This window comes from Stigmatopora argus, chromosome 17, assembly GCF_051989625.1.
Source record: "Stigmatopora argus isolate UIUO_Sarg chromosome 17, RoL_Sarg_1.0, whole genome shotgun sequence".
In the NCBI taxonomy this organism is placed as follows: domain Eukaryota; kingdom Metazoa; phylum Chordata; class Actinopteri; order Syngnathiformes; family Syngnathidae; genus Stigmatopora; species Stigmatopora argus.
Window position 1 is genome coordinate 12,558,860 of NC_135403.1, and position 24,410 is coordinate 12,583,269.

The 24,410-nt window shown below is 42.3% G+C and overlaps 1 protein-coding gene across 6 annotated transcripts in view; it reads right to left on the reverse strand.

Moving 5' to 3' along the window:
- The window catches only part of pou6f2 (POU class 6 homeobox 2), a 55,107-nt gene extending 30,698 nt beyond the window's left edge, over nt 1-24,409 (reverse strand). The window contains exons 1-8 of one of the 6 annotated variants that reach the window (XM_077623890.1): nt 24,089-24,302; nt 23,853-23,901; nt 23,014-23,127; nt 20,963-21,078; nt 19,630-19,651; nt 18,313-18,529; nt 4,820-4,920; nt 601-820 (exon numbers count right to left, since the gene is read on the reverse strand). In XM_077623890.1, the coding sequence (XP_077480016.1) occupies nt 601-820; nt 4,820-4,920; nt 18,313-18,496 (505 nt within the window). In that variant the 5' untranslated portion in view covers nt 18,497-18,529; nt 19,630-19,651; nt 20,963-21,078; ... (1 more) ...; nt 23,853-23,901; nt 24,089-24,302. Of the gene's footprint in view, nt 1-600; nt 821-4,819; nt 4,921-18,312; nt 18,530-19,629; nt 19,652-20,962; nt 21,079-23,006; nt 23,128-23,380; nt 23,475-23,852; nt 23,902-24,088; nt 24,303-24,334 lie in introns of those variants that run through there. The other 5 variants (XM_077623894.1, XM_077623892.1, XM_077623895.1 and 2 more) reach the window with 5 other exon arrangements.
- Nucleotide 24,410: the final 1 nt, after the last annotated feature.

Consider the following 24,410-nt stretch of genomic DNA (forward strand, 5'->3'; position numbering starts at 1 on the left):
GGAGATAAAAAAAGGAAAATTCAGAGTGCTTTTGCAGCGCGCTGCAAAACGCTGACCTGTAATTAATACGGTTTGTTTTTTAAGGCCGGTTCAAATCCCCCCAAGGACTTCCTACCTGACTATTTTCATGAACGTCAAAGTAGACATAAAGTTGTCGCGTGAATGATTACGTTGGCGTGCCGGCCCTTTTTGAAAATAGTCGGGATGTCTATCGCCGTCAATGGCGGAGAAGAAAACATGATCGATCGCATAGCATTAGCCAAGAATAGACTTAAAAAAAAGTTTTCATTTGACCTTTCGATGGAACCCGTACGCCCTGAATTAGTCGGCGCCCAGTCAAGAATATTACAAATAATATTAAAACAATATCAAAGAAAGTTGCTGCAGCCAATGATCAATACATCATTAAATATGTCCCTGCACAAGAAGTTTAAATTTTTGCATGACTTACCTTTAATACTAAAACTGGAGCCTCTATATTAGATGAGTTGTCAACATGTCAGTATTTAGTTTCACATAAATTGTTACTATGTGTGTCCAATGACGTCACTAATTCACGAATAACTTTTTTTATGGCTTTTAAAGGATGATTTGACTTACCTTGCAAGTTCTGGAGGGGCAACGTCATGAGACCGCCAGCGGCGGCGGCAGCCACCAAGCTCTGGAGGTTGGTGGCGGGCAGTGAGAGGACCAAACCCTGCTGGCCGCCCAGATGCCCGCTGGCGTTGAAGGGGATGAGGATGGGCTGGTTCATGCCCGCCGCCGTCCCGGACATCACGCCGCCCACCGCGTTGGCCAACTGCTGGGCCACTAGCAGGGACTGCCAGGTCATAAAAAAAGGGGAGGAATGTTACCAAAAAAGCCTAAAACTATTGTGCAGTCCTTCAGTCTTAGCTTTAAAAACAATGCGATAACTTCATTGAAAATGCAGTTCAGAAATGTGAAAATAAAAATACAAAATGTGTGTGATAGCCATGTTTGAAGGTGAAGAATGAATGAAAATGTGTTTCATGGTCTGTTATTGTATGATAAACTATATAAAAATATTTTAAACGTGCTCCTTTGCATGCCCATAAAATACTGTCAATTAAAAAAAAAATTCTATGGCCATACACTAACAAAAAAGGTCACTTTGGTACAGCAGCTAACTAAATAGAGAACATTTTTTTTCAATGTGTTTAGTAATGCTAGTAATCACTGAAATGGTAAAGATAAAAACAATGGAAGAGAATATTTGCATATTATAATTTGTGACTTTAAAGCATCATGTGACAACAACAGTTAAGTTTAAAACTGGGCTCAGTTGTGTATTCAACGTTTTAACCAGATATTATTGACTGAAGACATACGCAAGTAAATTGAAGTCTGTGTAAAGTCATCCTGGTTGCGAAAGCTAAAAAGAAGGTTTAAAATAGCGAGCGCTGTGCTAATCAGGCCGTTATGATGTGCGTTTTTTTGCGATGTCACACACTGACAGTGGAATCGTTGCTCCTCGCCGAGATCAAATCTCGGAAAATTCCTCTCGGCGGCTGTGATTTGTGCTCCGTCCCATTGAACAAATCCCCACAAGCGCCCGAAACACGCGGCGCTTTGTGGCAAAACGGCGAGGGAAGTCGCACGACTTCCCTCTTTTTGGCGCCTCGTTCCGAACATCACTCGCCGTTCATTCGCATAAACGAAAGCGGAACAGTCACCGTCGTGGAAGGGAGATGTTATCGGCAGGTAAAAGCCGCCGGAGGGGAAGATTTCTTCAAGTGGATTTTCCTGAGGAAGTGCTTCGGAAATATACGCCGTCGCTTTTGGCTGGACGACTGATGTTTTGAGCAATGTTTGATATATTTTATTGCGATGAAGTGACTAAGTGTCAGGCGCGGCAAGTTGAACGAACGATGAGATGCTACCGGTAGCTTGTCGAGAAAAGTTTTAGAACGACTCTATCCTTGGCGGTCTTGGAATTTATTTTTACAGGAAAAAGTAAGATTTTTGTGGAGAGCTGGATTGACAATTCGCCTTTCGTATGCTTTATTTCCAACTGAAAGCACAGAAAAGAACACAATGATTATTAAATAAATTCAAAACATCCAAAAAGACCACCCGCAATTTAACATTGTCAGGTTTCCATTGAAAATATCCACCACTGAGCAACCCGGCAGGTCAAGAATATTGAAAAATGGATCCCAATTCTTAAGAATAGCCGCCGAGAAAAAGAAAAAAAAAAACAAGAAAGCCCTCCTCCGCCGCCAGGTAAATCAAGCCGCTAGCTTTTAACTCCCACTGTCAGCTATCTGCCCGCGTTTTCCGCAAGCGGCGTATTTTAGCGAGCGGTCCGACTGGTGCTAAATTGGCCCCGGTGGCCTCGCTGTTCCCGTCCGACAGCCGTGTCACTGCGATAACGGCGGCGTCGGCAGGTCACGCGCTTTAAACAACGACGACGGCGGCGGCGACTCCGGGTTTCTGGTTCGCACGCCTCCCAAACGACGCGTGGCGTCAGCTCTCTGAAACAACAAAAAGAATGCTAATTCCCGGCAACAACAATGAAGAAAAAAAAGCGCAACCTGTTTGTGAGCTGCCGCGTGGCACGCTTTAATCTGGCGATGAAGTACAACATAATCCGGTGATGGGAGACAGAGCGGCTGCTATAATCAAAGACGGTCTTTGAAGGTTTTTTTTTCGTTCTTATCCGCGAGTCAGACGAGTCGAGATTGCCGGAGTTCTGACGGCAAAAGACGGGGAAGAACGTTAAAAAGCGAGGCTGCAATTATCGCACGCGGGACTGATTTATGGAGCGTGGCGGGCGCTTTTGGAATTTTACGACACGCCAAAAATGTTGGGATGTTTCCGCCAACGGAGAATTGTGTTGAGATCTAGGGTCGTCTTTCCCAACCGTTTTAGAGCCGCAGCACAATTTTTACTTAGAAAAAAATCTCAAGGCATTTAAAATGAACAATATAAAGTCATTCTCATCAAACGGAATCAAATAAACCCTCCAAAAACTATTTGAAATTCAAATTTTCACACTAACCATTGTCAGCAAAAGTCGATGTCGGCCTCCGTTTTGAGTGATGTAAAAATAAGCAATGTAACGATTTTATTCTGAAAATTTGATGACAGTTCATTTCAACATTATTTAAATGTACTAATATTAGACGATCACCAGTTTTGTGCCCACTCGGACTTGAACTGAAACCAAACAAGACCATGACTTACTAAATCTCGCAATATTACGTATTTTTTCTCTCTCCTAATATTACTTCAATCTCGTAATATTACACGAAAATCAGTTTTGCGCTCACACAGATTTAACATCGGCAAAAGTCTGTGAATCCAAACAACTTCTGGTTCACGTTACATAAAAATAAGCTCCAAAAATGACTTAAACCTCATAGTATTAAGATTTGAATCTCGTACTAGTACAATGTCCATCATATTTCAATTCCAATCTCGTATTATTAAGATTTTTCTCCCGGAATATTACAACGTATGTGTTCTTGGTAAATCAATTCAGCGGCGCAGCAGTTGGGAAAGACTCTACTAGGTTGAAGGTGCTAATAAATGGAGGTTTTCCAGTCGAAAAAGGTGATCTTTGAATGATGGCGTCTTTGAAGAAAAGCTTATCTTTGGGGCAAATGTAAGGCTGTCCTCTGTTTTGCACTCCATTTCCTCAGCCTGGCCCTCTACAGAGCAAGCACACTTGGCAGGGCTGACAGCTGAGTGTTGACAAGTGGCCTCCTCGGGGGGTGCCGACACACACACACACTCACGCACACCCACCCACATTTAGACGCTCGGCGTGGGACGGGCGGGACGCTTGTCCTCTCTCACCCGTCGGGGGTTGAGGAGCCTCCTCTGTCCGCCTGGCAGCTCTGCCACTGAGAAATTGCCCATAATGGTCCAGATAGCAGACTTTTGTCACCCTAACTGCGAGCCAGCGGTCGAGGAGGGGTGGGGGGGACGCAATCTTAAGGTGGATTCATGTTGGGTAAACTAGCGTCAGATAATGGTTGTTCCGACAATATCCGGCCGGCTGCGGAACGCAGAATCTATCAAACGTATCGATCTGCCCAGAGGAGCGTTGAGGATGGCGTAAGGGGGCGCCTTTGTTCGCAAAAAGTGTTTGTCGTGCACGAGCCGGACTGTCAGCATTAATATATTAAACGTGGACTGTAGGGGGGTGCTACATTTTCTCTGGGTTTCTCGGACGTAGGGGTACTTTCAATTGTTTCGGAAAGATTGACACAAGATGGCGACTGACTATATTTTGATATTTCCTGCACATAAGCTAACGACCTGTTAGCCTTCGCTGTTTAGAGCCAATTAAGCAAACTCATTCAAAACAAAATCGGGTTTGATGGAATCGCGCTCTGTCCACCGCTGGCTGTCAGTGGCAGGTTAGCGCTAATGAGACAGACGCTAATTAAACGGCGCCGAGCCACCACGCCGATCAATCGGATCCGATGAGACACAAGCGGCTTCGGCCCGTTTAGCGCGGGCCGCGGGGCATCCCCCCTCGTTAGCGTGGCGGCTCCATTACATCCAAATGAATGACAAAAGGCTTCATTCCTTGGCGTTGTCGTCATCAATTATTGAAGACGCCGCATTGAAGGAGGGCGACGAGTGGAAGTAATTCATTAAATATAAGATACTGTACGGAGTAGACGGTTCCCGGGGGGAATTTGCTCGTAAAACGACCGGGGCATGTTTAATTGAAAGGTCTCCGGTGAGGTCTTTAAGTTTAATGAAAAATTAACAACAACAAAAAAGACATTTTAGCGTTTCGACAGTCTAATTAATGCAAGAAGAATCTCCTAACTTGACTTACCTGCGGACCCATGGCGGGGAATCCCGGGTGAGACTGGCCCACTTGACTCTGCTCGGATGGACTGCTACTGATGTCGGACTGCACGGAACTTTCGCGGACTCCTACGCCAAAAAAATAAACAACAAAAACACAAAGTGAGTCGTCATGAAGGTGAAGAAACAACACACAAAAACACAGCCTGGGAAAGTGGAAGTGACGAGGGCCGGGGGGCTGGAATTTGGATTAAAGTGTTTCATCAATAACCGCCGCGGCACTGAATAAATGACTCATTGACGGCGGGGAGACCCCGTTGGCCCAGATTAGTGGGGAGAGATACAGCTGGCCGGATTATTCCACCATTTACATCGGCGGTCTCGTCCCGAGAGCAATTAGACCCGTTTGCCACCTGGCGGGGCCAGGGAAATTCATTATTACGGCGCAAGTGAACGGAACACGAGAGCCGCGGGGAAAGAGGAAGTATCGCGGCGAGGCGTCGCAATGTGGCGGGCGCTCCAGGCCTAAAAGCTAAAAGCGTTGAAATGTTTGCTTCAAAACTTTGGGGAAATCCACGTTGAACTTTGTTTGAGAAGTACCGTGTTTTCTCGCATATTAGCCGCTTCAGCGTATAAGCCGTACCTTTAAAATGGTTGGATTTTACCATTTCTCTCATATAAGACGCCCCCTGATTCACAATTTGAGATACTGTATAAATCAGGGGTCAAACTCGGCCGGGTGATTCGCGGGCCGCATTAACGTCAACTCCATTTCATGTGGGCCAGACCATTTTAGATTTTTTTTTTTTTTTTTTAATTGGATTAAAAGAACTGGATCAAAAGCCCTAAATAGTCAGTTTTTATAGGTCTAAAGCAATGTTTATTTGAGCTTTTTTTTCTTAGTAATGGAAAATTTCTTTTAATCATGTTTTTCATTTCAAATAGAAACAAAATATATTTTTTAATTATGTTCAATATTAACGTGGAAAACGGACAATATCTATATATTTATTTTTATTTTTTGAGCGAAAAATACCAGAAAATACGGTATATAAATATGAGAACTATCAATGCTAAAATGATGGAGAGTCTCAGTAAGAATGGAAAGTGATTCTACTGGACTAGTCCTTTCCCAAAAACCGAACAGTCGCGAATCCACATGACGTAAACTCGCAACAACGCTCTTTCAGTCTGAAATTTTCCAAAACAAAGTCACAACAGGATCAAACTTCTTCTACTGTTCCATTTCATTCAAAGCCAAACGACGACAGCCATTTTGATGTTTGATCAGGAGTGTAATTCGAGGTCTCTCAAGAGACCTTTTTGTCTTTCATCTGTGGCATTTTTTTTTTCTTTCTCATTGTCACATCACTCCCACTTTTTAGTGACGGCAGCCACCCCAAGTTTCAGAAACAAAGCCACGCCAATTTTTTTCTCGACAAAAACGCCACTTGCGGCTTTTGACTAACGACGGCGTTGCGTCAGATGAAGCGTGCGACAAAATAGACTTGTTTATACCTTAGATGAGCTGTGATCTTTTCCACAAAGCGCTTTTAAACGCCTGACAAGAGCTCAACGTCTTATCATTTCACACAACGGCTCTTTTTTTTTTTTTTTCCCGGGGAATAAAGTGGTTTCTGCTGGGGGGGGGAAATCAAGTCGACCGTGGGCAAATGTGACTGAAAGCCACACGCCCTTGTTAAAGAGCAGCGCGCCGCAATGAATTTAAACAAAAATACAATCACCTTTCAGCGTGGAGATTGATTTTCCTAAATGGACTATCAGGATTTTTAAAAGGAGAAAGACTGGGGCTTTTTATACGCAGATGAATAGCTTTTTTTTTTTGGTAACGTAGCCTGATAAAATGTCGGATTGAAAAGCCTCGGCGGCGAGATCTCATTGCCTGTCAAGTGTATTTATGCGAGGCATTTTAAACTCAACCTACGCCAAGTAAAATCACTTCATCTTCCCCATAAAATCCAAATAATTGGTGAATGGCGTGACCCAACACATGAACCTCCAGCGTTTGATGCGAAAGCCCACGGGGAGAGGGAGGGAGGGAGGCGGGGGAGACAAGGGAGGGAAGATGGGAGGGTGGTAGGGTGGCTAGGCCCATTGGCCGCTTCCTCTTGCTGGTTTTCGACCTCTGGGTCTCAATAAAGTTCCGCGCCGAGGATGATTTTGACAAGCGAGCCTCATTACGCCAATTATTTCCGCCATTAGACCGCTTAAAATCCGTCGTCATTAAAAAAAAAGTAAAAAGTGTCTAAAGAAGCTTACGTGTCTTAATACTAAAAAATATTTGCCGGGAAATTCAGCCCCCAAAAGTTGTATTTTTATAGTTTTGATTATTTTGCATCTAGTTTTTTAATTGTTGTTTTTAGACAATGACATTTGCTATTGAATATTAGTGTTAAACTAGCATATTCTTTCTTTCTGCTGTTCCCAATGAAAGAAGACTGGTTAGCTTTATTATTGTTTAAATCACCAGTCAAACCTTTATTTTATATTTTTAATTTATATCTTAATGTACAGTAATGTATCTATACAAATGAGTTAATCCTAAATGGATGACAGGCATTTTTATTTAAAAAATGATCAGCTCGCAGTGGCGCCGATGTTATCTAATTACCATCAAAGCGCGTCCGCGAAAGCCAATTATCAAAATGAAGATGTTCCATTTTTAATAACAAAAGCATCAACAGTCTGACGATGACAGTGAATAATCTAATCCAAGAATTCCTCGACCCCTTTTCACAATATTAATAAAGTCTAGGAAGAGATCAATAATAAATAAACCCGAGCGCTAGGCTACTTCCTTTAGCAAGACGGACTTCAAATGACCTTTTAATGATCAAAAAGTGGATTTGCGTCGAACTGATGTGAAAGAAATATCCTCGACGGAGGAGATAAACACGGGAATCGTTGGAGCGCAACGGCGCGAACAAAAACGGAATAAACGGAGATGTTAGCGGCGCGAAAAGATGAAACATTTAATCTGCGCTTTCATGTCTGCGGCGACGGTACAAGCCACCCTGAATGGCGCTGTCGCTCTCCAAGCGGCGACTATATCAGAAGATAATCGGTAACACGGAGAGACTCGGGGAAGGAAATGTATTTAAAGGCGAGGTGTCGGCGAGCGGCGGGGTTGACATTTACTCCGTCGCCGTTGAAATTCGTTCATTGATCGGCAAAGTGGCCGGCGGAGAGGCGCTTTCCACGTCTGCGCGCCGGCGGGCGGGTCTTAATGCGGGGTGCCCCGAGGACTCGGGGGACAAAAACAATTAGCCCGGATTTCATCAAGCCATCGGCCGCCGGCGTGCCACCGAGCCCGACGCAACCTCTCGCCACATTGACGCTTAACGGGCGTTATTGAAAGCTTTGTGTCCAGCTTAGCTTTTGCCTGGCTGCATTTAAGAATCAATTTGTGCCCATAAAAGAAGCCGTAACACTTAAGCTATTTTAGTGATGTAAGTTGTCAAATGTAGCGCAGGCCCGGCCGGTAACGATTGGCCGGCTATTCAGCGCCAGCCCCATTTTTATAATGGCCTCTTTTCAAAGTGCCCGCCTGAGCACGCGCGGGTTTGCTATTAAGAACGTGTCAATCATTTGTACATTTTGCAGAATACAAAGCAATTATGTAAAGGCGACTCGACGACCTGATGATGACGTGACGATGAGTTAAACAGAAGAGACTCGGCGCTCGTTAGAAAAACTATAATTCTTTGGGAATAAGACTGCGAGGGAAAGAAATCAGAATATTTAGATTTTCAAAGATGACATTTCTTGTCATGGCGTCTTAAAACGAGTCAATTTTGAAAATATGAAATGGCTCTAAGAATCTAGTGTTAACCAAGTGCTCATTCAGCTGATTGATTGATTGCCTAAATCTGAAAAAAATCAATCATTTTCTGAACCGCTTATCCTCACAAGGGTAAACTATGGCCTTACATAACAATATTTTGCATATTGAATACACAACATTTTCACAACAGCCTCATAAGCCACAATATAATCAAAAGGAGTAAATACACGTTGAGATTCAATCAAGATGACATCAATTGGGCCAACAATTTAGGGTAGTTTACCGAAAGCCAATGTGTTGCTGACGACTGTCCAAACAAATGGAAAAAAACACTCTTAAGGTGATGAAACGTGTCCAACATTTGTTGCAGCTTTTGTGTCGCGCGGCAGCCATCGCGTGCGCTCTTGACGCAAAACGCGGATAAACATTCCGTCAATACCTCGGCCAATTGCCCCAGATTGTTCACCCATCGATTTTGGTCGACAGCACTCGAAAAGTCGGCGACTCGTCATTTTAACTGTCAATGATCAGCGATTGGCTGACAGCCCCCCCAGTCCAAACGTATAGCACCTTCAAAAGGGAGAAAATTAGTTAACTATATATGCAAAAATGTTCAGACTTACAATTTTGAGGGTAAAGTCTTGTCAATAAATTAACCATGCCCCCCAACAAATATCAGTAACATGAAACTTGTGTCCATCATGAATCAATTTACAAAAACAAGCCTCAATTTCCCGAATACTTGATGAAATAAAATTCTAACCCAGGGGTGGGGAACCTATGGCTCGGGAGCCATATGTGGCTCTTCCCATGGGTGCATATGGCTCTCCACTAACCTGTGAGGTAAAATAGGTAAATCACTGGTGAGAAAGCCGAGTCCCGAACGCACTAATAGAGCGTCACTGTGGCGTCTACCACCACTTTAATCATAATTTTGTTTTTTATTACTCTTCTGCATGCATGATATCATTGATACTGATTTATTAGCAGCATAACAATGTTGTCAAGAGAATTTGAAGACTTTTTGTACTTCAAAAGTGGTGAAATGACCAAAAAATAAATCACACATTTTCATGTATTTGTACTTTTCAATTCTGAGAATGGCTCTCAAAAAATAACATTAGAAAATAGGAATTGTTTATGGCTCTCTCTGTCAAAAAGGTTCCCGACCCCTGTTCTAACCTAACCTAAGAACCCATCCCCTGAAAAAGCCATAAAATAGCATGGAATGACATGGTAGCTTGTTTTTACAACTTTTATAGAAATGGCGCCTATGTTTTTTTTTAAAGACAATACCCTGGCATGGGCTAATATTAATTTATTTACCTGTGTGTAGAAGCCAAGCGATCTGCCACTAAGTCCCTCAACAATAACACACGGCCTAATCTGCTGCCAATAACGGCGGGTGCTCTTAGCCAGACGGCTCCCGCCGGACCTCCGAGGAGAGTAATACTGTTTAGAGGCCAACCTGGGAGAAGTCCATAGCGTTTCCAGGGGACGGGGAGTCGCCCTGGCGTAACGTTATTAGCCACATTACGGCCGGCCTCGGCGCCGCCGGAGGAGCCGTCATTACCTTAATTAAGAGGCGAGATGGGAGCGAGGAGCGACGCCAGGGGCAAGGCCGTCGCTGCGGGATTTCCGTATTAAGAGTCTTACTCGTGGACGACGGGGGGGTGAACTAACTTTAATTATACGGGCAAAAGGGTGGAATTAATGGAGTGCGGGAATGGAGATGATTTTGCGCCCGAGTAGACGATCATGTTCACTTAAGTCATTTTTAAAGACGAGTAGAGGACGGTCGTTAGCGTTAAAATGTAAATACCGGAGCGTGTTTGTTTGGGTTTTCGTCATTCCATGGCTATTTTAAGAGAGACTATTTTGCCTTTTTGCTATAATTTATGTATGCACTGAAGGAAAAAAATGATTTTTTTTCCACCAAGAAAAAACTATTGTAATTGTGATTTAGTTAGTAATCAGCACTAAGTTTTACCATGACAGTAATCAGCACTAGAATGCTTGTAAGTTTTACCACGACTGCCATGGTTGTGCCTCACAAAAAATAGCTTCCAAGCTTGGAATTAACAGTTGAGATGCATCAAAAAAATAATGATTGACAAAAATACTGATATAATGATGGGATAGAAGTTTAAAGTTAAATAATTAGAGGTCTAGGTTAGAATGTTTTGGGATGAGTATCAGCTATCAAGTCAGAATATTGCCATTATTGTTCTGAAAATGAGGATTACAGTTCCCATACAACTAAAGAAGAAAGAAAAGTTTAGTGTTGCAGTTCCAAATGCCTTTTTTAAAGGGTACATTTGCTACAACCCTGAGTGCATATCACGTTCAGACACAATACCCTTGGATAAGGGCAAGGGTGGGCCGAGGTGCGACGGATACGATGGGGTAATCGCTGTCTTGTTGAGATATAAACAAGCATCAATGGCCCCTTGCGAGAGGAAAAGCCGTCTGTTGATGACGGCCTGGCGCTTGCGTCCGCGTGTAAACGGCGCTCGGGGCGGAAGAAAAAAAAACACTTTTGGCTCTCGTCGGCCCGGCCTCGGGCGTGAGAGTACTACTGGCCGACGCTCTTTACCTGTCCTCCCCCTTGACGCAGGAGTGGAAACGGCAACGAGAGCCACCAGAGGCCACCTCAAAGGTCAAGAAGGAGGAGAAATGGTGTGATAGGAGGTGGGGGCGGGTGGGGACGGGTTGTTTTTACGGTGGTGTCACAAGGGGGTTTGCGTGGCATCCTTGCGGGCTGGCCGAGGGCTAGCTAGGCGGGACGCTTTGTACGCCAGCGCATCTGTTCTGGAGAGTCCTCCTCATTGCCAAAGCAATGTCAACCTGATTAGGCCAGGGTTGAATGAGGCAAATAACAATCCAAATGATGCCTCATCCTTTTACGGCCAGATGAAGGAGCGGCTTTCCAGCGCCGTAAGCCTTTTAGGAGATGCCTGCTCGCCACTCGCTCCTCCTTCCCACATGACTTAAATGCTATTTGCTGTAAATAGGATTCGGCCGCCCGCAGCCCCGCGCAGACCTCTGGCTAAAAAGATGGTAGAGATAGGTCACTGTTTGGATTGGAGATCCCTACAAAAAGGAGTTATTTTTTATAAAATAGGGCACTAATTGCGGTATTGTAGGATAGTTGTGTTATTGTGGAGAACTGGAAGGACAACTCATGAGAAAAAAATATTATACTAGTATTAATAAATAAAAAAATGTAAAATTGTCCGATTCTGTTCCCTACATGATTTAAAATGGAAAAAAAGTCCAGTGATTGGCTACCAACCAGTTCAGGATTCTGTTCCCTACAAGATTTAAAATGAAAAAAAGTCCAGTGATTGGCTACCAACCAGTTCAGAGTTTACCTCGCCTACTGGTCATTGTTGGCTGGAAAAGGCTCCAGCACCCCCATGAGGATAAGCGGCTTGCAAAATGAACAAATAAATGAAAATAGAATAGAATATTGCAGACAAATTTGTGCATAATCTACAATATGATACAAAATAGGGAAGTAGAACGGTACAAGCGTAAAGTGAGAAATAGTCATAATACACATTCCATAGTATATTTGAGAAGCCTTTCTGTATGACAACGACAACGATCTCCCCCAAAACAGGTCATGGTCATCCCTAATGAAGTGCCTGAGCTGGCGCCTTCCATTCCATCAATGGGAATGAGCTTTATTTTGTGTCGTGGCCATAAAACAGCACATTTGGGGGGCTTCTTTGTCCATCCGCCAGGACATTTAGAAGTAGCCAGCGGGGTGTGAGCGATAGTCCACCGTCAAGCGTGTGTGTGTGGTGGGCTAGACACCCACATGTCATGGCTGACACATCAGCCCGGGCCCCCTCCAGGCGATCCGGCTCTAATGCTGCCTATGTCCCACTTTCAAGCCCTTGTCCCTCAAAGCCCACCCTCCTTCGCAAAAGTACACCCCCCCCACACACACACACAACAGCCACCGTCCCTCCATCCCTCGCCTCCGTCCTCGACCGTCCATCCTTCTGTCGCCAAGCCGTAATGACAATGGATCGCTGCGGCGCAATAACGTCAGGTGATACAAACTGTTCTAGCGTGTCTTCGCCGGAAGTAGGAGGTCTACGAATTTAAGGGAAATTATTTCAACATGAAAGTGTTTAAAATTAACATTTTTGAAATTGTAACGGTCTTGATAACGTATAAAATAAGTCAGTGAGTGTCGAAGCTCCCTCTAGTGGCAAGCAAAAGTATCACAGAATCGCATTAAAACTTAGAGCTCTACGAATTTGTGGGAAATTATTTCAACATGCAAGTGTTTAAAATGAACATTTTCGAATTGGTAATGGTCTTACTAACGTAAAACACAAGTCAGTGAGTGTTGAAGCTCCCTCTAGTGGCAAGCAAAAGTATCACATAATCACATTAAAACTAATTACATATATTTCATATTTATTTTAGTGGAATTTTTGTTTTCATTTAGACTGAATCATTATCCAAGTATAGTTGCAATTGCTGCCAACCCTCCTAGTCAAAACGCCTTGGCCATCCATTGGCGACGACGGTAGCATCGAGACAACTTTTGTTTGACTTTGAAATCTTACTTTGCCATCTTCTCAACACATTATTCTGCTGGTGAAAACTAATATTTGTGTGAGGAAACGCTATTGCTTTGAAGCCCATAACTCTATTCTGTAGAAAAGCAGCATGGCCGTGTTATTCCACATCCTCAGATATAAAAGCGGCAAAAAAAAAACATAATAACGTCCCTGGATCTCCCCCCTCCTTGCTCGCTGCCGCCCCTTCCTGCTATTTTCATCCCACCTCATCCACCATCCGCCCACTTCTCCCGCCTCAATCTTTGGTTTCAAAGGAAGCGAATCAGCCGGCGGGACAGAAGGTTACGCATTAGTACTGGTCATTGCTCAAAGAGCGAGCGTTATAAATAATAAAAGGCTGGTGAAGGACACGGGCCGCTGGGATGCGTCTCTGGTTCACGCCACGCGAGTCAAATACCAGACGTGTCATTTCTCCACTTCCCCCCCTTACAGCCGCCGCACCCTTTAAAATAAAGAAATATAGAAATCTGCCACCCTCGCCTCTTTGTTAGCGGCGCATTAAAGGCTCGCCGGGATGGGATCAAGGAGCCGCCGTTGCTTCCCGGAAGCGTATCGGCCCAAAAAAAAGGAATTAACATTGAAATTCAATTTGTTTGCCGCTTTTCCCGACAAGGAGTTTGGGCGCAAAGTCGACATGAGACGAGACGACCTCCGCCGGAAAACGCCGTCTTTCTTGGATTACGCGGATTACGCATTAGCCGGCCAACAACACCTGCTTTCTATGCACAGAATGTCGGAAATCCTCATAATGAGATCCATCCCACTCACTTGCCTCCCCTTCTCCCGACTTGATCCACTTTTATTTCGCCATTGGGTAGTGCTTTGCGCCACTTTATTACTTAACATTATGAGGCTCTTTGCCTAGCGCGCATCCTGCCCACTAAACTGATTACACAAAAATAATAACTACTCCTGCCTGCAGCCATGTACAAGTGCATCTTTGTGTTTCTACCGGTTTATATTTTGCAAGAAGGCCAGAAGGTTTGGCCCAAATTTGATTTTTTTTGTTGTTTTTGGAGAAAAAAAAATGACTATAATTAGAAGGGAACAAAGACCTACTTAAAATATTCTCAATTTACCGGAATATAGACACTTTTGATTGTTATTATGGGTCTCTCCAAGTGGTTTATAAGCCTGGTGGGCCGACTGATTTTTCTTGGTCCCTTCCAAGTTGAAACGGTGCTAAAAAAGAAACAATAAAAAGCGCCTGGTGATACGTTTCAAAGTATTGGCGGCATGTTATGTGATCAGGAGTGACCCAACTCTCTGCCATTGCACTGAATTGCATTGTATGTTTGTTAAAGCTGCATTCAATTCTAACATTTTTTAGGTATGTGTGCATTTAATTTTACACCTGTAATAAGACATGTTATAGTAACTTCTTAAGTACTGTTAATAATTTTCATAAACAATGTTTTTATACGCCAAATATATTTTGTGGCCATTTTTAAGTGAGACCGTGGGCAATATTTGTAAAGCTTAAATTAAGTAAATTGTATTTTATTTAAAAAATAGCCTTTTTTTCTTCTATAATTACATTTTAATTCTAATGTAAGACCTTAATCCATTTTTTCTTTAAATGCCGGACGTTGGCAGCCATTTTGTGCGCAAGTACAAGACTTTCAACAGTGGGGATGACCTTAAATTTCTATTTCTATTCACAATGATTGAAGTATTCTCGTACAATGTCATTTAATAGCAGCCCACCCTATTTACAATCCCGTTGACAGTAACCCAGCACCATTGACATCAAAACATCGAAAGCTGGAGAAACCGAGCGATTGATCTGTAAATGAAGCCTAAAAAAAAAAAAGCTCCATCTCGCATCACCGCCGCCACCGTGTCTTTTAATCCGCCTGACCTGGACTGCCCGATAATTCAAATAAAAAGCATTGGGCGGTCTTTCTGGACAAGCTTTCTCGCCATTTTGCAGGAATCGGCATAAGTGCGGCCCATTTGCCGGCGACGGTAAGTGTGCGAAATGAGCGGTGCTGTCGTTCCCGGGCCGGCTCCCTTTTGACAGCGTGATGATAGAAGTGTCGGATCCTCGGCGGACTAAACGCAAACTGACAAGAGATGAGCCTCCGCCGGCGGAATATAATGCGGAATTGTGCTCTGAGTGTCTTATTATCTTGTCGGCTGATGTCTGAAAGAGGGAGATTTGACTGGAGGAGTGAAGACAGAGGCCGCGGCGCGCATCACAACAAAAACACAACAAACGTCTGACCGCCTACTAACAACAGCTTTCCGCACCTTAACGTCCGTCCGCCACTTCTGCCCGGGAATAAAATACGAGGCGGCGCCGTGTTTGCGGCGCTTCGTAGCGCCTGTTAGCTCGAGTGGAAGAACTATTTGCGCGGGGCGGCTTTTAAGAGGAGGTGGAATGCACGTTCTCGGGCCGTTGCCGCCCGCCGGGTGCCCGGGGATTGACAATTTATTTTTTTGGGACAAACTGACGTGTACTTGTTATACTGACAGGAACCTCAATTACGAGCGCGTAAAGCACGTGGCGGCCAGAAAGATTTCGGAATGAACCGTCAGCGGCCGTCAGAAAACTTTTCAATGCTTTACTTTGGGATATGTCATGTCAATTCCTTGGCGCCAAATAGCTCATTTTAGCAAGATGCGTACTGGCAATGATGTCATTTCCGTGATTTGACATTTGACGTCTCAATGCTGTACTTTAGTACAAATCTTTTGGCTTTTCGGCTAAGGTATGTTATTTAGAAAGCCATGTTTAAGTTAAAATCAAAAAGTACATTTACAAACTCATCTGCTTTAAATTAAAACTTAAACTTTCTGAATTTAAGTCTGGAAAGAATTTTACCGACGCACAACTGCCGGCAGATGGCAGAGTTGGACCACTTTAGGTTAGCATGTTAGGCCGAGTATTCATTTGTGCGTCTCAGGTTTTGCTATGAAAGTTGTACTACTTTGAAAGACTTTTTTTCTAATTCAATATCAACACGTTTAAATTCTAATCATACCTTGTCGGATTATATTAAAAATACCACATTAATTTTGTGGAAAACTGGAATCGGAAAGTTTATTTCCCGCGAAAATAAATTAAATCAAAAGGCTCTAAAACTGAGAAAGGCAAAGAGTGACTTCAAATATTTAACTGTGTGTGATCATTTTGGACAAAAAGGGTTTTAGTTTAAAGAAAAATACTTTTTTAGCGTGGGAAGCAATCTGGAGAGTAAAATATTTTTAGCTATATTTCCAAGAGCTTAAACGTAATATTTGGTATCAAAATGTGACATGTCCTCAAACCTCAAAATTGAAAATAAACCCAAATCCTTCCAAAGCATCGCCAAAACATTTAGCAAAACCTTCCTTAGCTTTTCCTCCTGACAACCACAGCAGGAAGGCATTCACCACCCAAGCAAAAAAATCTGTATTCCACTAACCACAACACAATCCATATTAATTACATCAATTCTGAAATCCCATTCACTCACTCACTATCAGATGACTATCAAAGACCGAGTATTATTTTCTCTAGGCAACGTGTTTAAACGAATCTACCGTGTTTTTGAACACCTTAAATGGACGCCAAATCGTGTATACCACTTTTTTTGGCCCCAAAAGCAAATAAATAAAACTGCTCCATGTCTCCCTGTCTATCACTTTCCGGCTCACAGATCAGGAGAGGAAGGAGAGATGGTCCAAAGCCAAAAACCTCAAAATTTACACTTGAACGCTTCTGACCAGCAACATCTCCAGTAACAACAAAACATGTCATCAGTGGCTATATTTACACAATTTCAATAAAACATGGGCAAATGGCTATGACAACTCGTGAAATAATAAGCCAATTTCATCCAAATTGATCCTCATTGCATAATTTAAGAGCAGCCCAAGCATTAAATTGCTCTTTATTGGTGGAATAAAGAAGAAACAACAACTAGAGACCAAGTTCGGAAGCAATATTTTGGTTCAACACTGCTAAATTCTTGTGCTGACACTGTCGTGCGAGTCGAGTCAAATATCACATATTGAAAATGATTTGACATGCGGCGCATTTGAAAGTTAAAAAAAATGGGGGCAGTTTGATGGTGAGATAACAAGATGGCAAAAATGTCCGAGATAAAAATTACAAAGGGAAAATGGTACCATGACAAATTTGATCCATCCTATTTGTAAAATCATCATTTCCATAATCCAACCGGTAATGACCACAATTTGCATAATTGCTCTCATAATTACGCGTAAAAAAATGATTTGCTTCTCATTGACTTTTAATGTAGAGATGTTAATTAAAGGAACCATTAGTGGCTAAAAAGTGGAATTTTAATTTCCTTAAGTACACTGGACAACTGTTTATTTTTTATTTTCTGTCACATTACCTTATTTTATTGATTGACTCGATACAGCTTAGGTCGTTGATAGCAAAATTTCCCTTACTGTTGAATTATTTTCACATATATTGGAAAAGTGTAACACAACATCAATCACATTGACCTACCTTAGTGTTGTTGTTGGTTGTTGTCCAAAACATGGCAAGACAGGTATAGTTTTGCTACAAATTCCTACCTTTTGGGCTGTTTTTTTAAGTGTTAGTTTCAAAAACACTTTGTTAAAATATTCATTTGGAATACATGCATAAATGCATTTAAAAAAAAGTTTACAGAAAAATAAATCAAGTGCATCAATTCAACACATTTTTTTGGACTAGTGTAATTTGTTGCTACTTACCAGTTTTTATACGGCAAGTGACTATTTTGGGTCATTCCCAAAACTTAACTTTAATATAAAAATTATTACATTATTTTATTGTTAGAGGTTTTCTTTGTTCATCATTAGGAACATTGTGAATCATAAAAATATGAAATTCTCATATTTAAATGAATTAAAAACTATGGTTATGGTTCTCAAAAAACTATATTTTTTATTTTAGAATTCCGTATTTGAATGATTGCCATATAAAAGCTGAATAGATGATTTCAGGTGTTGCAAAATGTTGAAAAAGTGGACATTTTCTTTTTACAATTGACGATTGGCATGTAAATGTTTAGCTTCCAAAGAGACAAAGTATTTCTAAAAACTACTAAAGTTGATAGCAACGACAGTCATGTCTCGCAAAGTCGCTGGGTGAAAAGTGCCACTTACCGTACAGTTTCCCCGACGTCCGCTCCAGGTCGGGCCCCTCGCCCGGCAGTATGACGGCCTCGTCGTGGAGCTCGCTGTCGGGGCTGCCGGCCACTTTGTCGTCGACCCGACCCCCGAGTTCCAGCACACTCATGTCGCCGCGCATGAGGGAGAGCAGCGGCTTGCTCAGCTGCCCCGTTAGCATCGGATCCCCTGGACCAGCTGGAGGGGGGTCCGGCTGGGGTGCGTGGCGAGAAAAGAGGTGGCAGGGAGAAAAGAAAAAAACGCAACCGTGGTTAGGAGGTGCTCGGGTGCTCTCCGCGGCTACCTTTGGCTGACTATCTTGCTACCCGCATTCCCCCTTTCTGTCCCTTCGCTCTCTCTCTCCTGTTGGCTCGCTCTCCCTTTTGCCCCCCTCCCTCTCCGACTCCCTTTCATCCCAAAATGATGCTGCGAAGTAGCGTTACGGCATGACAGGTGCTTCATTTCGCCCAACAGCGCACTCATTAATATGACCAAGAGAAAATTATCAGAAGAAAATCAGTTGAACTTTCAACTCATTTAGTGTAGTCCATTCCATTATATCTTGATTTGTCCAAATGGATTGGACGTCTATGGGCGTTAATGGCAGTGAGTTAACAAAGTAACACCGAACAGCTGTGTCATTATGGGGAAGATAGTATGGCAATGATCGAAAAATGGGGTTGATTAATAGCGATCGGTTTAGTTTAACATTATGGGAAATGGAAATACTTCAGTAGCGCTAGGATTTATTTAGTTTCTTCTTTAATTGTTTAATCTGTGATCACTATATTTTACATAGGTAATTCATAAATGGGGAATCGTCAACAATATGTGATGTAGCGATGCAGTTGGGAAAAAAGGAAAACTTTGTTTGATTCTAATTTTTAAAAATATATCTATACATTTTTTTTAAGACTTAAGTAATTAGATTTTTTTAATTTCCAATTTTGTCGGTAACTAAGTGATGATACAATAAAAATATATTTCTTCAAGTTTTAGTGATTCACTTTTACCATTGTATATTCTCATTTCATCTCATTTTTCTGAACTGCTTTATCCTCATTAGGGTCGTGGGGGGTGCTGGAGCCTATCCCAGCTGACTCCGGGCCAGCCGATCGCAGGGCACAACGAGACGGACAACCACACACACTCACACCCATACCTAGGGGCAACTTAGAGTGTCCATGCATGTTTTTGGAATGTGGGAGGAAATTGTATATTGTTACACAATGATCATATCTACATTATAATAATAAGATGCCATCTTCTCCCATAAAAAGCCCACAGAAAGTCCAAATTTGGGAATTCCCTTACCTGAATGAAGCTCCACAAAAATCTGAAATGACAAAAAAAAAACGGCTTTTCAGATTTTCCCAAAGTTGAAATGAGTCAATATTAAGGGGGGACCGCTGCGACCAAACATATCCCACTGCCTATTGAACCCTTCAGTGGGGGCACGTGAACGTCCAGCCTGGGCTTCACGCTGAGGTGGCTTCCCAAAGACGGGCTGCGAGGATGCGTCTTCCTCCCTCCTTTTTCCTCCCTCCCTTTTCCTCCCTTCCTCTATGTGCCCACCCTCACTCCAACTGTCTCTTCCGCCTTGTGTCTGACCACCGGAGAGCTCCCGAGACAGTGTTCACCCCACCTCGGGCTCCGAGACGCAGACGAGGAGCAGCGGGGCCGCGCTCCGCTTCCTTATTTAGGAATCAACCTAAATATGTCTGCGCAAAGGGCAGGTGACCAGCGAGTACGAGTGCACAAAAGAAAGGAAGGACGACTAAGTGTGCCCTGAAAACAAAAGCTACCGCAGCCAAATTACACAACATAGAAAGCCACAATGTTGAATTGTTTCTCATTCTCTGCAGAGGATAAAGAATGCAAGCAAGCACTTGGATACATATTCAACTAAATATCTCTTTATCATTCTGTCTGGATCCCTTTTAACATGCATTATTGTCTTGGAGTATATAGTCCCCGATGACATTAATATTAATTCAATTAACGCGGTAATATGACATTTTGAGATGTGATGACACCAACATTTTTTAAAAATGGTGGCACTACAATACACACAAACAATTCTTATTTTTTTTAATTGGGCAGATTTGGCAATGTCAGTCGATTAACCGTAACTATTGTTTGATTTCTGTTATGCTCTCTCATAATAGGAGATTTGCCAAACATTTGATTTTTACTTTGAAAGTTTTTTTTTCAAATTTTCTAAAACAAACTAACATTTGTATCGGATATAATAATAATCGGAAAATAACAGGCTAACTGAGCAATTTTGCCTCTAAATTTTTTTAATTTATTATCATTTTCTTTTAACTTTGGGTTTGTTATAGTTTTTAAGACTTAATTTTTTATAGGGCTGCCTAACTAGTCAATTTACATCTAAGACGTCTGAGCACCGATATCAATCTAAATCTTATATCCACAATCTTTGCCCAGATTTAAATTTATTTTTTTGATAAAATATTGTTTGGTCGAACGACTTTAAACCTGCTAAACCAAATGAATAAACAATGGATGACCGAGTCAGATTATCCCATTTTCTTTAATGCCACTCCAATTACTACAAGGGTGTCAATTAATAAGCGGCTAATTCTTTCATTCAATTATCTTAAATGCCGAGGGATGCGTGTACCTTCGTCATCATCCCCACCACCACCACCATCTTCATCCTCATCATCATCATCCCGAAGCCTCGAAGGCTGGAGGAAGATTAGAGCCCTGATCTCATTCCCGGCACTTGTTTGGAGTCTGTCAGGAAGAGGAATGCCAGCATTAGGGAGGTAGCGCCACATACTCGTGATATGATGAAATAAGGAGGAAAGGGGAAAAGAAAAAAAGAAGAAAAAAGACAGAGGGATGGACAGAGAGGACGCCGCTCTTCTCCAAAGTGTCACCGTGTTGTTTATTCTATTTTTCATCATAGCTTGCGGGGAAAAAGATTCCCATTTTCTTTTATTCTTTTTTGCCCTCGACGCACAACGCACCTTCCACGGAGAAAAAATAAATAAAGAAACTCTCATTTTTATAGGTGTTGCAAACTCTCCTGCACCCCCCCCCCTTCCCCAGTGCAAATTACATTGTGAAATTTCAGGGCTGCTCCCCGCTGTCCCTCGCAGCCTCCAAGCAGTCAACAGACTGTGAAGAATAAATAATAAAAAGCTATTGATTATTTTGATGACTGCAAGATTCAATTAGGTATTAATTTTGCCCTCCAGTGGACCTATCAAAGCCAGGGAGGAGGGACCGGCGGGGGAGTGCGCGCCGAAGGGAAAATGTGTTTTGATGGCCCGCATTTGATTTAAGTGCACTCCCCAAATCAAATACAACACAAAGCGTGATGACTAGTGACATTGTTACCAGACGTGCCAATATTGAGCAGCCGCCACGGCTTCAGCTCTTTCTATTGATTAACATTTTCAGATTATCATGTGTCACGTCAAAAGGGGTTCCTGGTGTGGTGACAAGCGCATTAAAAAAGGGGGGGGACGCGTGACAGCGTGGTGATTTGTTGGGGAGGGGTGCAAAATGTCAATATGGCTAAGTGTCGTATCATTACCTCTAAACAAGCTGTATCGATAAGGTATTGTCAATTACCGATAAGGCTGTATGATTGTCGCTAAAATTACAATGGTACGAAATGGCCAAGCAATATTAGACTTTTTTTTTATTTTAAAAGGCAACATAAAATGTTTCAGACGCAAAATAATGTACTGTTAAACAAACAAAATACATGTTTTATAGTATGCAAGAACAGCTGCAAAATAGAAAGACAGTTTTGGTCAGCTGTCGCGCAAAGCCAACTCCAAGATAGTAACATCCTGGAAGAATGGCTAATTTAATTAACCCAAATGATACAAAATCTGCCCGCTTAATTCAAATAAAGATACACAGTTTTTCTCCCTTTTTTTCCTGCTAAGAGCATCTCTATTTTTCCCCCCTCTCATTAAAACGCTCAACAGATAGCCTCCCATCACCCCCTCCTTTTCTCCCACTACTAAAACGCTCCCTGGTGGATGATTGGTAGGTGAGTGTAGGCTGAGTGTTATCAAAGCAGTGTATTAAAAGGAGCTCTTTGAAGCAGAGTTGTACAGCAGCGGCGGGTCCGGAACAGGTTGCCGACTCCCATTGGTAAGGTGGATCTGTTTTTTTTTTGTTTTGTAACCCTACTTTTTTTTTCATGCCAGATCGATCGACTGAGCTGACATTCTGGAGCATCAAAGATTTCAGTGCCCTAATCTGACTCCTTCCATGAGGACCATGGGTTGTTTTTCTGCTTTTATTTTTCCCTATGAAAAATACCCTATGAAGTGCGGCTTGGACATTGCATTTATCAAGCCATAAATAATGTAATAGTCTACAGAGAATGGCGTGCTGTACAGCGGGCACTGCACCTGAGTGACACTTCAGAGGACTCGCTGCCACTCAAAAGCCAGCGGCGCCGTCTCCGGGGACCTCCGCCATGCTTACGAAAAGGTGTGAAAATCTGATTTCCCAAAAAGGGATCGGTAATTCTCTCTGAGGGTGGAAGCCTCAATCAATAAATCATTGCTAAGTAGATTGTAAGGAGGGGTGGGGGGAAAAAGGCCCCTCTTGGTATCAGTGCATTAGAATTCTCCCGAGGAGGGACATGGGGGGGAAAATGGCGGCATGAGACAATTTCAATAAAGCGCAAGCACCTCATACCGTTGGCATTCGGACACATGCTGGCATCCAGGAAGAATTTCATTGCGGTGCGATTCAAGACAGCAGTCTTCCGAGTCCTGGCGTGGAGGATGGTGGTGAACCATTTGATGAGGCCTGCCAATTTAAAAAAGACATAAAACTTTAAATTCATAACTTGAGACAATTTAAAAAAACAAATTACCTATAATAGACTTTTCTAACGTTTTCCATGAGTTGAGGAATTCAACATTTTCAACACATTGTCATATTTCAGTTTCCATAAACGGTTAAAGATAAACAAAATGACCTGCCATTATACAATTCAATTGAGTAGCTGTCGTTTAAGAATAGAAAACGGCATAAATGTATAGAACAAAGAACAAATTACCCAAGTGTCGCAATGCTGTGACGATTCGCCAATTTCGCGCCTTTGCACCAAAAGAACAACAATACCCAGAATCCTCCACTACATTGTTTAGCATATGATTAAAGTTAAAGTCGTCGCAGTCGGTGGCTAACAAGGAACACTATCATGTTCAACATACAATTCAATTATGTAGCTGTCGTTTAAAAATATAAGACAGCATAAACGTACAGGAAAAAAGAAAAATACCCAAGTTAATCGATAAAGTGCATCTTGTAAACCTCTCGTGCTAACTGCTAGCACATCACTATAGGTTAAGCAGCTAACGTTCGAAAACTAACTCCACTATAAGTTAGAACGCCAACCTCGGTTCATTTTTAATGTAATTTTCTGGCTGAAATAATACAGTTCAGTAAAAAGAGCACAAATAAGTAACAAACTAACAAAAGACAACTACAAATACTGTCTACATTGACATGTGGAAAAAATACTTCACCCTTATTGACGACTTGTCGCAAGGCTGTGACGATTCGCCAATTTCGCGCCTTTGCACCAAAAGAACGACAATACCCACAATCCTCCACTACATTGTTTAGCATATGATTAAAGTTAAAGTCTTCGCAGTCGGTGGCTAACAAGGAACACTAACATGCTCATCATACAATTCAATTATGTAGCTGTCGTTTAAAAATATAACACAGCATAAACGTACAGGAAAAGAGAACAAATTACCCAAGTTAATCGATAAAGTGCATCTTGTAAACCTGACGTGCTCACATCACAATAGGTTAGTAGCTAACGTTCGAAAACTAACTCCACTTCAAGCTATAACGCCAACCTCGGTTCATTTTTTATCTAATTTCCTGGCTGAAAAAATACAGTTCAATAAAAAGCACATATATTTTATACATATATAACATTAATAACAAAAGAAAACTATAAATATCGTCTACACTCATGTCTGGAAAAATACTTCACCCTTATTGACGACGTGTCGCGAGGCTGTGACGATTCACCAATTTCGCGCCGTTGCACCAAAAGAACTACTACTACA